This window comes from Electrona antarctica (assembly GCF_951216825.1).
Source record: "Electrona antarctica genome assembly, chromosome: 16".
Lineage (NCBI taxonomy): Eukaryota > Metazoa > Chordata > Actinopteri > Myctophiformes > Myctophidae > Electrona > Electrona antarctica.
Window position 1 is genome coordinate 10,373,030 of NC_136797.1, and position 12,092 is coordinate 10,385,121.

At 43.5% G+C, this 12,092-nt stretch overlaps 2 protein-coding genes across 2 annotated transcripts in view; one reads left to right on the forward strand and one right to left on the reverse strand.

The window, feature by feature from the left end:
• Positions 1-365: 365 nt before the first annotated feature.
• Positions 366-12,092, forward strand: part of mrrf (mitochondrial ribosome recycling factor) — a 39,001-nt gene continuing 27,274 nt past the window's right edge. Inside the window, exons 1-2 of the mRNA XM_079523610.1 lie at positions 366-486; positions 7,562-7,744. Coding sequence (XP_079379736.1) covers positions 7,564-7,744 — 181 coding nt within the window. The 5' untranslated portion in view covers positions 366-486; positions 7,562-7,563. The remainder of the gene's footprint in view (positions 487-7,561; positions 7,745-12,092) is intronic.
• LOC306939112 (E3 ubiquitin-protein ligase TRIM35-like) lies at positions 9,964-11,441 on the reverse strand (the record flags this gene model as incomplete). Its single annotated transcript, XM_079523609.1, has 1 exon — positions 9,964-11,441. One exon carries the CDS (start codon positions 11,439-11,441, stop codon positions 10,050-10,052), a length of 1,392 nt encoding a protein of 463 aa, XP_079379735.1. The 3' UTR covers positions 9,964-10,049.

Sequence of the window (12,092 nt, forward strand, 5' to 3'; positions counted from 1 at the left end):
CATAAGAGAAGATGTGTGAGTTAATCCAAATTACAGTTCTAGCAGTGATTTTTCAACCATTTTCATTTCAAGGACCCCCCAGTTTGATATGATATGATAATGCAACAGGCATTTAATGACATTTCTAGCTCTGAGACCCCAACTTATATTGTAAAATCAATGTTAATTTAACTCTGAGAGTGTAGAGGTACAGACCCACAAGGGCCCAGTTGGTTCCAAACTATCATTTAGCTTGGGGACCCCCTGGAACTCCCTCCTCAAGGACCCCTAGGGGGTCCCCAGAGTGGGAAACTTTTGGTTCCCAAAGTTCCCCACGGCACTTTGGGTGTGTGAGTTAATCTAAACTGAGTAAACTCCACCCACACCTCAAACCAAACGAACCTCCCTCGGTCCCGGTCGCACCGTTATGACGTCAGGATCGAGGTGTATGTTTACCGAATGTTTTCTTCTGCCATGCGTCGGCATACACGTCTCATGTGAATACAAGTACGTATAAGTGTCTGAATTTCATATCCTCTATATTGGACCACTCAAATGACATATATATATTGTGTTATCTGAGGAATATAATGTAACTATTTGGTGGTTTGGTTTCCTGACTGTATGTTTGTTGCCACCATCATTCACATCGATTCGACCTTAATGACCGACCGCTGTCTGTCTCATAGAACTATCTATCTATAGTCAGTAATTAATACGCATTAAAAAGTATTTTTAAATTATATCAGCCGTGCGTTTCGTTTGTGCACACACGACGTTGACCCGATTGACATTCATATGGAGTCAGTAGTTCAGACCATTCTTTTGATTGATTGATTGAAGTAGCCTATTTATTAACAGTTTGCAGAATTACAGTACATTTCAAGCACAACTCGATACAAAAACTGTTAACTGTGAGTAGACGACACCATACAATTTAGGCATTTAGCAGATGCTCTTAATCCAAAGCGATTTACATTAAGCAATAACAAAAAGCATGGCATACATCACATACATAAAGTAGTTATCATGAAACATGCGTAAGCTAAGAACATAACAGTGGAGTATCTATATAATGAAACTGTATATAAACTATACATACTATACTATATTATACTATACATGTACTATAAAGTGCTGTGACTACATAAAATGCAATTCTAGTGCTGTCTACGTAACATGCTATAAGTCTGTATAAAATGCGATCTAAGTCTACATAAAGTGCTATCTAAGGGGCTAGGGCAAGTGCTACGGGCCATGATGGAGTCTGAAAAGGTGGGTTTTCAGACTACGGCGGAAGATTGGGAGTGAGGCTGCAGTTCTGATTGTAATAGGAAGTGCATTCTATAGTTTTGGAGCCAGAAGGGAGCCATAAAGCATTACACTTGTTTACAATAGGGTCCAACTTTTTAAATGCATCATAGCGTTTAGAGACGTACAAATATATATATAGCCAAAAACAGAAAATCATCATAAAGGGGGAAAACATATACAGTGAGGGGAGAAGGGGGCGGGGGGATTCAGATTTTACAGGGTCAGTTTCGAATTGCAGCGTAGGTGCTCTCTGCGGTTTTGAAGGAGTCAAGGGATTCACATGTCTTTATGACTGTTGGTAGGGCGTTCCACATTTTTGTGGCATAGGAGCGAAATTAATTTAGTCCCTTGTTTGTGCTGAATCTGGGTTGCACATGGTTTGTTGAACTCCCTCTGGTGTTGTGGGTGTGGACTTCGTTGACATTAAGTTAGTATTTAGACAGGTACATGGGTATCTTGGTGGTGTAACGAATCTTGTGGACCAGACCCATTGCAAGATGCTGTACTCTGTCGTCAACCCTAAGCCATTCCAGCCTGTCAAAGTGGGCAGGGGTGAGGGGGTGAGGCCCAGTTGTAGCCTGACCAGTTTGTTTTGGGAAGTCTGGAACCTTGTTTTAAGGGCCTTTGAGGTGCTGTGGTACCAAGAGATGCATGCATAGTCGAAGAAACCTTGTACGAGGGCTCCTGTTAATGTTAGGGTCTTCAAGGGGTTTTTGTTGACCAGTAAGGAGATCCTAGTGTATAGGAATCTTGTCTTGTTGACTTAAGATTTGCCTCCAGGATGGAACCTATAGGTAGTGTAACGAAGACTCTCGCTTCCAGTCATGTTGTTGGATCTGAGTAGTTGCTCATTGGATATATCCGACTAGGACGTTGGGCTATATGACATGTCTAGTATGACAATCCCTATATTTGGCTCGAGCCGACCTAGTGCTGATATCAGATAGATGTGATAGAACCATATATGGATAGATCTAACTGGCTTAGTCATCGTGACAAGCATAGTCGGAGCATATATAACAAGGGTCGGCTTCAGGGGGAATGCAGAAGTCTAAGCGTCCTGGTTTAAGTTCTAACCGGACACCACTGCGGCGGGTCCTAACCTAAGTAATCAGCAATAGAGCCTTGAGCTATTTTATAGGTAGGTCATTTGATTTCATCTTTTCGTGTAATAATATTGTCACCCACTCTAACCAAGAAGCCATCTGCCTTGCTGAGATTACTATTTTATCCAAAAAGAATGGATTAAGTTTTTCCCAGGTGTAAAGGGGGACAGTGTTCCGTTCACCTCCACCATCTGTTCTCTCCCCTCCAGGTAGGATTGCATCCAGCATCAGCTTTTTCAAAACCAATTTCTTTTAGCTGGTTAACCAGTATATGGAGTGGTTCACGGTGTCAAAAGCCTTTTGGAGGTCCAGCATGACCATGCTGCAGTATTTGCCAGCATCCACTTTGTGTTTGATGTGGTCACTCAAATAGAGGAGGCATGTGTCAGACTGTGGAGTGGGATGTTCTGAAGCCGGATTGAAATTCGTACATACATTTCTTTGTGACATTGCAAGATACTTTTCAACCTGTTCATAGACTATTTTTTCCATCACTTTCGAGATGGAGCTAAGAATAGAAATAGGGCAGTAGTTTCCAGGGTCTAATTTGCTCCCTTTCTTGTGCAGGCCTTGTGGGGTTGAAGGGCACTCCGTTGTTGGAGTCCTTTTTGGGAGTCCTCCTAAGTCATTGGTCCGACAAACGACAACCTACCTCAAACCCTAACCTCATAACCACAAGCACGGGAGCAGCGCATAATGCTCCGTCAGGATCAGGAATTATGTGCAGATCCCCAGTTGATTGATTGAAGTATTTATTAACAGTTTGCAGAATGGGTAGTACATTTCACATGAAAGCACAACTCAATACAAAGACTGTTACTGCGGTCCGCGGACGACACACTGATAAAGCATTACACTTGTTTACAACAGGGTCCACCATTTTCAATCCATCAGCAAAAAAAGGTTAAAGTCGAGCATTCGCCTACCAGCCCTACCGGACCGTACTACTATTTCTCGGTATGATTTTTCTATTTGGCTTTGCCAGCTGGCTCCTGAGACTGAAGAGGTGTGTTTGCAGCTGCAGGCAGCCGTTTCTGTCTGAAATCTACAGGATATGTATCTACAATGTCCTGCTGAACACCTGGGCTACACCTTTTCTGCGTGACTTCCCCTGAAGGAGATCTATCACCACCTCTTCTAGCACTGACAGCATGATAAGACCCTTCAAGCCATGCATATGTGCTTTCTACTGAAGGGCCTACTACTGCCTACTGAGCCCACACTGACATAAGCATTTCCATTTTCTGTAGAGAATATGGTTCATCATCGTCATCATCATTGTTGGTTACGACAGTTGTTTTATTTTTAATTAATTACAAGTCATAGGCCTACACATTCCCAGTACTAAAAATCAAAATGATTTATTGACAGGACCTGTTATTTTCCAGCAGCAAGCAAGTGCGTTGCATGCCATTTGCATTTCTATTATAAATCTAGTATGCTGGAGTGGAACCTGCATGAGAAATCAACTGTTTAAATAAATAAGCTTTATGGTAATCTACCTCTTGCTATTTGGAGATGATAAGTAGTGCAAGGCAGGGTGATGGATATTTAATGTGTAATACTTGGGTCTGACGGTCCATGGTCTGGGTTTCTCAAATCTGTTGAAGATATTCTTTTCAGAAGGCAATATTATTTTTGAAAAGACACACTGCTGAGACAACCTTGGCCACCAATGATCTGGAACCAACCAGGCTGTGTTAACATGGCTGTATGCTGTTGGTATTAAGGCTACGTGTGGGGGTTTGATGATATCAGCCAGTAAAAGGAAGTTTATTGAGATTCGTTGACAAACGAACATTGTCCGGCTTTATATAGATGAAAGTGCATTGATACAGTCTCACTGGATGGAGCAGGCGGCGATCTGGAGTGCAGATTACACTTAACATCGCTCATGTGGTATTTGTGCTTCATGTGACACACACACACACACACACACACACACACAGTCACACACACACACACACAGCCACCAGCAGCCTCGCGTCATCTTATCGTCAAGCCAGCCAGGCCCTTTATTATGGCTACAGGAGCGAAAAACCACAAACACATTTTAGTGGCCAGTGTGTAAAAAGTGTGGCAATACATTTGGCCATCAGTATCGCTCCACCTGCGTGGGAGAGACAGCTGAGACACCACACACGGGTCCGTGTTTTCCTCTTGCAGCATTCAGGGCTAAAGATTGTATGCTACTCCAGACAATGGAGGATGTCATTGGCTGTATAACACTGCAGGCTGTTCACACCCGTTGGCTGTGAAAGACAGGGGGTTCAGCGCGTGTGTGTGTGTGTGTTTTTCCTTTTAAAGCCTTTGTGTCTCTGAATGCGTATGTATGTACATGTGTGGATGTTTAGGGTTCAGTGATACATGCTCACGGTTGAGGGGTTGGCAGTCGGGAGGTGGCTCGTCCATAGAATTGAAGTGGCTTTGGGCTCATAGGCATTGTGTTTTTCAAACGGGAGTTCCCCTTCCAGGAATGTCCAAAGAAGTGTGTACAGGTTGTGAGGTGTAAGTATTGTACAATGTGCATATTTTGTCTTACTGTATAGTTGTAGGAAGTTATAGAAATGTAATGGGGTGTGATGTTATTTTGGGGACCGCCCATAGATCCGAAGTCCCGTTAGTCCAAACATGTGCTGCTCCCGACATGTGCTGCTGGTTGGCGAACATGCACTGCTGGTAGGCGAACATGCGCTTCACCCGACATGTGCTGCTGGTTGGCGAACATGTGCTGCTGGTTGGAGAACATGCGCTGCTGGTTGGCGAACATGCACTGCTGGTAGGCGAACATGCGCTGCTCCCGACATGTGCTGCTGGTTGGCGAACATGTGCTGCTGGTTGGCGAACATGTGCTGCTGGTTGGCGAACATGCGCTGCTGGTTGGCGAACATGCGCTGCTGGTTGGCGAACATTTGCCTGCTGGTAGGCGAACATGCGCTGCTGGTTGGCGAACATGTGCTGCTCCCGACATGTGCTGCTGGTTGGCGAACATGCGCTGCTGGTTGGCGAACATGCGCTGCTGGTAGGCGAACATGCGCTGCTGGTAGGCGAACATGCGCTGCTGGTAGGCGAACATGTGCTGCTGGTAGGCGAACATGCGCTGCTGGTTGGCGAACATGCGCTGCTCCCGACATGTGCTGCTGGTTGGCGAACATGTGCTGCTGGTTGGCGAACATGCGCTGCTGGTTGGCGAACATGCGCTGCTGGTTGGCGAACATGCGCTGCTGGTAGGCGAACATGCGCTGCTGGTTGGCGAACATGCGCTGCTCCCGACATGTGCTGCTGGTTGGCGAACATGCGCTGCTGGTTGGCGAACATGCGCTGCTGGTTGGAGAACATGTGCTGCTGGTTGGCGAACATGCGCTGCTGGTTGGCGAACATGCGCTGCTGGTTGGCGAACATGCGCTGCTGGTTGGAGAACATGTGCTGCTGGTTGGCGAACATGCGCTGCTGGTTGGCGAACATGCGCTGCTCCCGACATGTGCTGCTTGAAGAGCAGCACATGTACTGCAAGTTCAGTAGGCTCTTGTTTGACAGCAAACACGGTCAGGACCTGGACAAATTAGTGACGTCTAGATTGAGCCGGGTCAAGTCAAACTGATTTCAACCAACATAAATTCTGCCCACTAATACGGATGTCCAGAGAGAGTCTGATCAACTTAAGTCATTTATCATAACTAAGTCAGATCTGGCCCTGAATTAGCTATATTATTTCAACTGGTGAAGACGTCCTGGAAATGACGTAAAGATCATCCCCCATATGGGCTGTGATCTGGCCTAGTCCTGAACGTCATCATAACATAACGTCGTTTGGTTTGATGGGTGAAGTTGAACATGTATATTTTATCTAGGAAGTACTACTTATTTTACTATCTCATATCTACATTGTTTGGGTTAAAATGTTGTACTTATTATAGCTCGTCTCAGGACTCCAATAAAAAGAAGAAGAAGGAAAAAAAATTCTGTTTATTGAATTATCCAAGATTGTTTTTACATACTCACAGGCATGTACAGTACCTGTAGGAGCCAAAGAGTGCTTGGTTTTCACTTGGTTGGTGATGGGTGTGGGCACCGCATTGACGCTCCATTATTGGTGGGAGCGTCTCTGTGGGTGGCCACTTGGAGTTGATAAATGTGGGTATCTGTACCAGCTCACTCTAAGGCTGTTTGATCTTGGAGGCAGGGTGAGCTGGGAGGATACGTACATTTTGTTGACCGCACTCGCACTTTAGTTGATATTGATTCATTCACGTTTTATTTGATCACTGTTTGATTGTTTCTTTGCACATATTTATTACATATATATTTATTGAAATTGTATTGTGATTTGGTGCACTGAATAGCTATAAACATTTTAAACGTATGAGCTCGTTTTTGTATGAATCATTTTTATCATTGTGTTTGATGGCGCGTCATTACAGATTGTTTTTAACTCCCATGTTTAGCCTGCCGGCATGAGTAATTGAAATGGAAATTATTACCAGCCACAACAGTACCTAAGCAAGTAAACAAGGTATCTCAAAATAGTCAAGAAAATGGATAAGGGGATAAACAAATATTAAGATGAAGAAATAAGATAAATTGAAAATAAATTAATTGTATGCTTTTATGACAATTCCACAACTTGACTTTTGATCTTGTAGCTGTAATCTTTTATCTTGGATGTATTCTTTGTGTTATGGTTTCTTTAAACAAAGTTTGATTTGACTATTGTAATGAATTAAGCAGTTGGACCCTCTGCTGGTTGATGTAGGATATTACCTTCTATTATTAGCACCATTATTGAGTTGACCTAAATAGGCAAAAAGAACAGACAATGGAAAACATACTTGGAACAAGACTTTTTTAACCCATTTTGGGCGGGAACCCCTTTTGGTGTTAGCATTATGTTATGCTTTAGCTATTGAAAAATAGCAGATCTACAAGCTCATAGCGCGCCACCGAGTGGCGCGCTACGAGCTTGTAGGTCTGCTATTTTTGAAAAATCGAAGAACCACTGACATAGAAACATAGCTTTTTCAGAAAACTGTCAGGATGTAGAAGACATTTTTATAATCTGATCTCAGGTCAAAATGGGTTGATGAAATACATATCTAATAATCTAATATCTTCTACCCCCCCCCCCCTCTATCTCTTTTTTTTCTTTTCTTTTTTAAATCCAGAAATGTCTTTGAGCCATTTAAATGTTCTGCGGCCCGTGCTATGCCGGTCCCTGGTGCAACTGGCCAGGTGTCCCCCAGCAGGTAGAGCCAGGGCCAGCAGCGCGTCACTTCTCTGCAGCCACAAGGGTACTACTAGCATCCCTGATCTCTGCACCAGGTCCTATGCTACCAAGAAGACTAAAGGTCAGTACATACATCATCATTTATCAGTTTATTCAAGGTGGTTGAATGTCCAGGTAAACACGAGTGTTCTTTTTGGGGGTGGGGGGAGGGAGGTAGTTCGTTCAAGTCTGGCTGTTGTCATTTATCCACTTAAACCCTATACTTCAGGGGTTATGGGGTTAGGGCCAAGTATATACCCCAGACTAGAGGACTATACCCGGGGGGGGGGGGGGGGGGGGGGGGGGGTGTGTGTGTATGTGTGTGTGTGTGTTATTATTACTAATAATAATTAATAACCCATCCGTTTCTACACAATACTGGGTATAAACACACAGCTGAAACATGAAGTGGAGTCTGTCAACTCCCGCAATTTCCTTCTCCCCATATTGCGCTGCTACGTAACTCTAGGATGAGCCGCCCGAAGGGCGGCGAAATTCTAGTTTACATTATGAAGAGAGGATATATACAAAAAATATTTTTAAGCGATGGAAATAAGCAAATTAGCACAACACCCCATAGCCCCATTCAATTCAATGCAATTCAATGCAATTCATTGAGGGCTTATGGTAGGGGAAATAACCAATAATGCGCTTGTGTTGATTGGCCCCCGGGCCACCAGTTGCCCATGTATGCTCTACCACATACATGGGCAACTGGAGGCCCGGGGTCCACATGCGGCCCCCAGGCCACCAGTTGCCCATGTATGCTCTACCACATACATGGGCAACTGGAGGCCCGGGGTCCACATGCGGCCCCCACCATCACTTAATGTGGCCCTCAGGTTAATATTAGAATACTGATATATTATTGATTTCAGCTGTTACAATTCCAAACATGCAAACATGACCCGCTTTAATTACTTCAGTTTATATTAGTAGCTGAATGACTAGTATTAGAATTTCATTGTCTTTTTTTTTGCGTCCAATGAATTTGCATTTACAATCATAAAGTTAACATAAGTATAACTAAATGCATTTGAAATCAAATAAAAATGTAACTTTTCAGGATTCCAATTCAAAAATAGCAAAAATAGATGATCTACAAGCTCAAAACGCGTCGCACTGTGACGTGTTTTGAGCTTGTAGATCGGCTATTTTTGCTACGAATATGGAGTGAGTGTGGAAATATTGTGGCCCTCTCCATCATCAAAATTGCCCACCCCTGTGGAGTATGTTAATGCAATATAACTGTGGTGGTTGCATTTGGTCTCCCTGCTCTTCTATGGAGACATTTACACAGGATCTGACACGAATTCTGACCTCATGGTCAAGATACAATTTATCCCCTGAGCAAGCAGGCCGGCTCTATTAGCTCAACGCTAAAAATGTCTGTGCAGGAAACCAGGTTCAAATCCAGGGTAGAAGAGAAACGTTACATATAGCAGTGCTGCTTTAACAGGAAGAAACCTCGGGCAGAAATAGACTCTATAAAACTCTGTAATATTTAACATACTGACCTGTGCTCAGCGTCATATAAGATGTCGTAACTTTTAATGTCTTAAACGTGGGAGTCAATATTGGTGCAACTGAACTCAAATTCCACCGATGTTGTATGGTAGATCATGTTTATTTGATTTTCCAAATCATTTCTATACATAGATTTCTGTCTTTCAGATCTATAATTTCAACAAAAATCAAAGGTACATACATAATACATATGCCTCTCTACACACTAAATAAAACAACAATTACATGAGGAAAAAGTAAAGTAAGTAAACAGTAAAAGTATCATACTGTATATGTATCGATTCTTTGACAATTCAGTTTCGTCTTAGTATTAGTCGACACAATCAACACTGGTAGAATCTGCTTCAGGTCTTAAAGGGAAATTCCACTCATTTTCAACATTTTACAATAATATACCTTAGAGCTGTTGAAATAATAAAACAGTCCCCCCATTCTGTGTTGCCTAGAACTGGAGGTCTGAAAAAAATCATTAACATTTTGAAGTACATCTCAGTGACATCACAAAGATGTACTTCATAATGTTAATGATTTTTTTCAGACCTCCAGTTCTAGGCAACACAGAATGGGGGGGACTGTTTTATTATTTCAACAACAACTAGGTTTGTATATTAATGACATAGTAAAATGTTGAAAATGAGTGGTATTCACCTTTAACGGGTTAATTTATACATATATTATACTAAACCCCGATATTACAATAACAACTATTGCCATTACCATGGTCAGTAATATCATCAGATTATTAATGTTAACATTATTACCATTATTGATTGATCAAGATGGTCTATCAATCTATCATTTATCATCATCATATAATTATCGTCTTTGTCTTCATCATGTCTATGGTACATTGTCCAGAGTTAGACAGCTCTAGGTAAGATCTTCAGAGAACCACCAGGACCAGTGGCAATGCATGGAAAGAGTGTGTCAGTGAACCTGTGTGTGAAGGTGTGTATGTGTGTGTTAGTATCAGGATCACAGAATGACAGCTTTCCTTCATTCCAGTCCAGCTGGACTCTGATCCTCTGAGGTTTCTGCTTCACTGAGAGAACAGTGGGTGACCCTGAGGAGATTGCTCTGTATTTACCGTCATGTAACCATATTCTCCAGAATGGACCCCCCGTGCCTCCCTTCCTCTGAAAGGACTCTGCTAACACACCTACCCAGTGTGTATTGTCTCCAACCTCAACATCCCAGCTGTGACTCCCTGAGTTAAAGCCTTCAGAACCAAGGACATTGACATACCAGTCAAATCTCTCTAGATTGTCTGGAAGCTTCTGTTCCTTTCCACGTCTCACGCTGGTCAGATCATCAGACAGGGTGAATACTCGATGGGCAGTGTTGGGGTCCAGAATGACAGGAGTGTAGGAGACAATGTCCTTCATCTTGTCCCAGACTCTGAAGGCCAGGTTGCCCAGGTGTTTGGCCACGTCTATCAGTGCTCCTGAGACCGGCTGTGGGTCCTGCAGTGTGACCTGGACTCTCTCCATCGTGGTCTTGTAGTTCTGCAGGAATGAGATGTGTTCAGCTCTCAGCTCCTCCTCTATGGCTCTGATCGCGTTTGAAATGGTTGATATGTCTCTGTTCAGACCCTCGATCTTCTCCTTCATCATCTGACTCTTCTGCTGCTCTTCCTCCCTCAGTTCGGTGATCCTGGCCTCCTCTTCATCATGTAGAAACTGATGAAGCTTCTTAAACTGTTGCTTCATCTGCGTCTCTGTGTGGCGAGTCTGGAACGTAATGTGTCCTGCTGTCTGGTCATAGTTTGTTTTAGTTTTATTAAAGACCTCCAGTTTGTCCTGTAAAGGCTTCAGTGATTTCTGGACCTCCTCCTTGTGATCCAGAGCAGCTTCATCGATGGGTCTGAAACGGTGGTTGGCGTGTTTTTCTGAATGAAGACAAACAAAACACACTGGCTGTTGACAATCCAGACAGAACAGTTTGAGTTTTTCAGCGTGCAGACCACAGAGATCCTCAACCTCAGACCCTGTTGACATTTTCTTCAGTCTCTCCTGTAGTCTCTCCTGTAGGTAGGCCTCACACAGGTTCTTCAGAGCCAGGTCTATGGGTGCCTCCCTTGATTGTCTCTTCTTACAAATGGGACACTCCTTTATTTCCTTCCCTCTCCACCATTCCTGTAGACAGTCTTTGCAAAAGCTGTGGCTACACGACAGGAGAACAGGATCTTTAAAGACGTCGTGACACACAGGACAGGAAAAGTCCTCTTCCGAAAGGGACACCTTGGCAGCCATTTTGTCTTTTCAGTAAAGCTACAAACACTCTGCTCAAGACAGGAAATCCAGCCAGTCAGTTGTGGTAACACTCTGTCTTCTAGAAGGTTCCCTGAAGTTTACTTTCGCAGTGAATCGTGCAGGCTCTTGTTAAAGTCCATTCAGCTGACAGAGTCAGCAGCAGGTTGTTCCAGTGGTCTGGGTCACTATTCCCTCCTGTAGCTGTTGGATGGAAAGGCAGTCTGTCCTCCTCACTGGAAGTTGTACGTTTGATCCAAAGTGCAATCTTACTGTCTCAGATAAGTCAGGTGAGGGGTGGAGCTTTGACAGACCTGTTGCAAAGTTCACGCACACACACGCACTGTGTGCCTGATTCAGTATAGACCACACAAACTGAATTGGTTGAACGTATTGAAGTCAGGACAGTCTTTTATATATTATAAAGTATAGACAAGACAAATAGACAACGTGTAGGGAACAAGAGAGTGAACAGAATGGGAAAAGTTAGAGGACGGAGATTATTGATATCAAAACCGATCACATCGCTCCACAGGCTGGGAGTGTCTGTTGCACAACATTCTGTTGCACATGTTATTATCCGGTGGGACGTCATCGAAAATGTTCCCCCCCATTTTAGCCGACGAGATCGAAAATCTTAAAACGTGAATAACT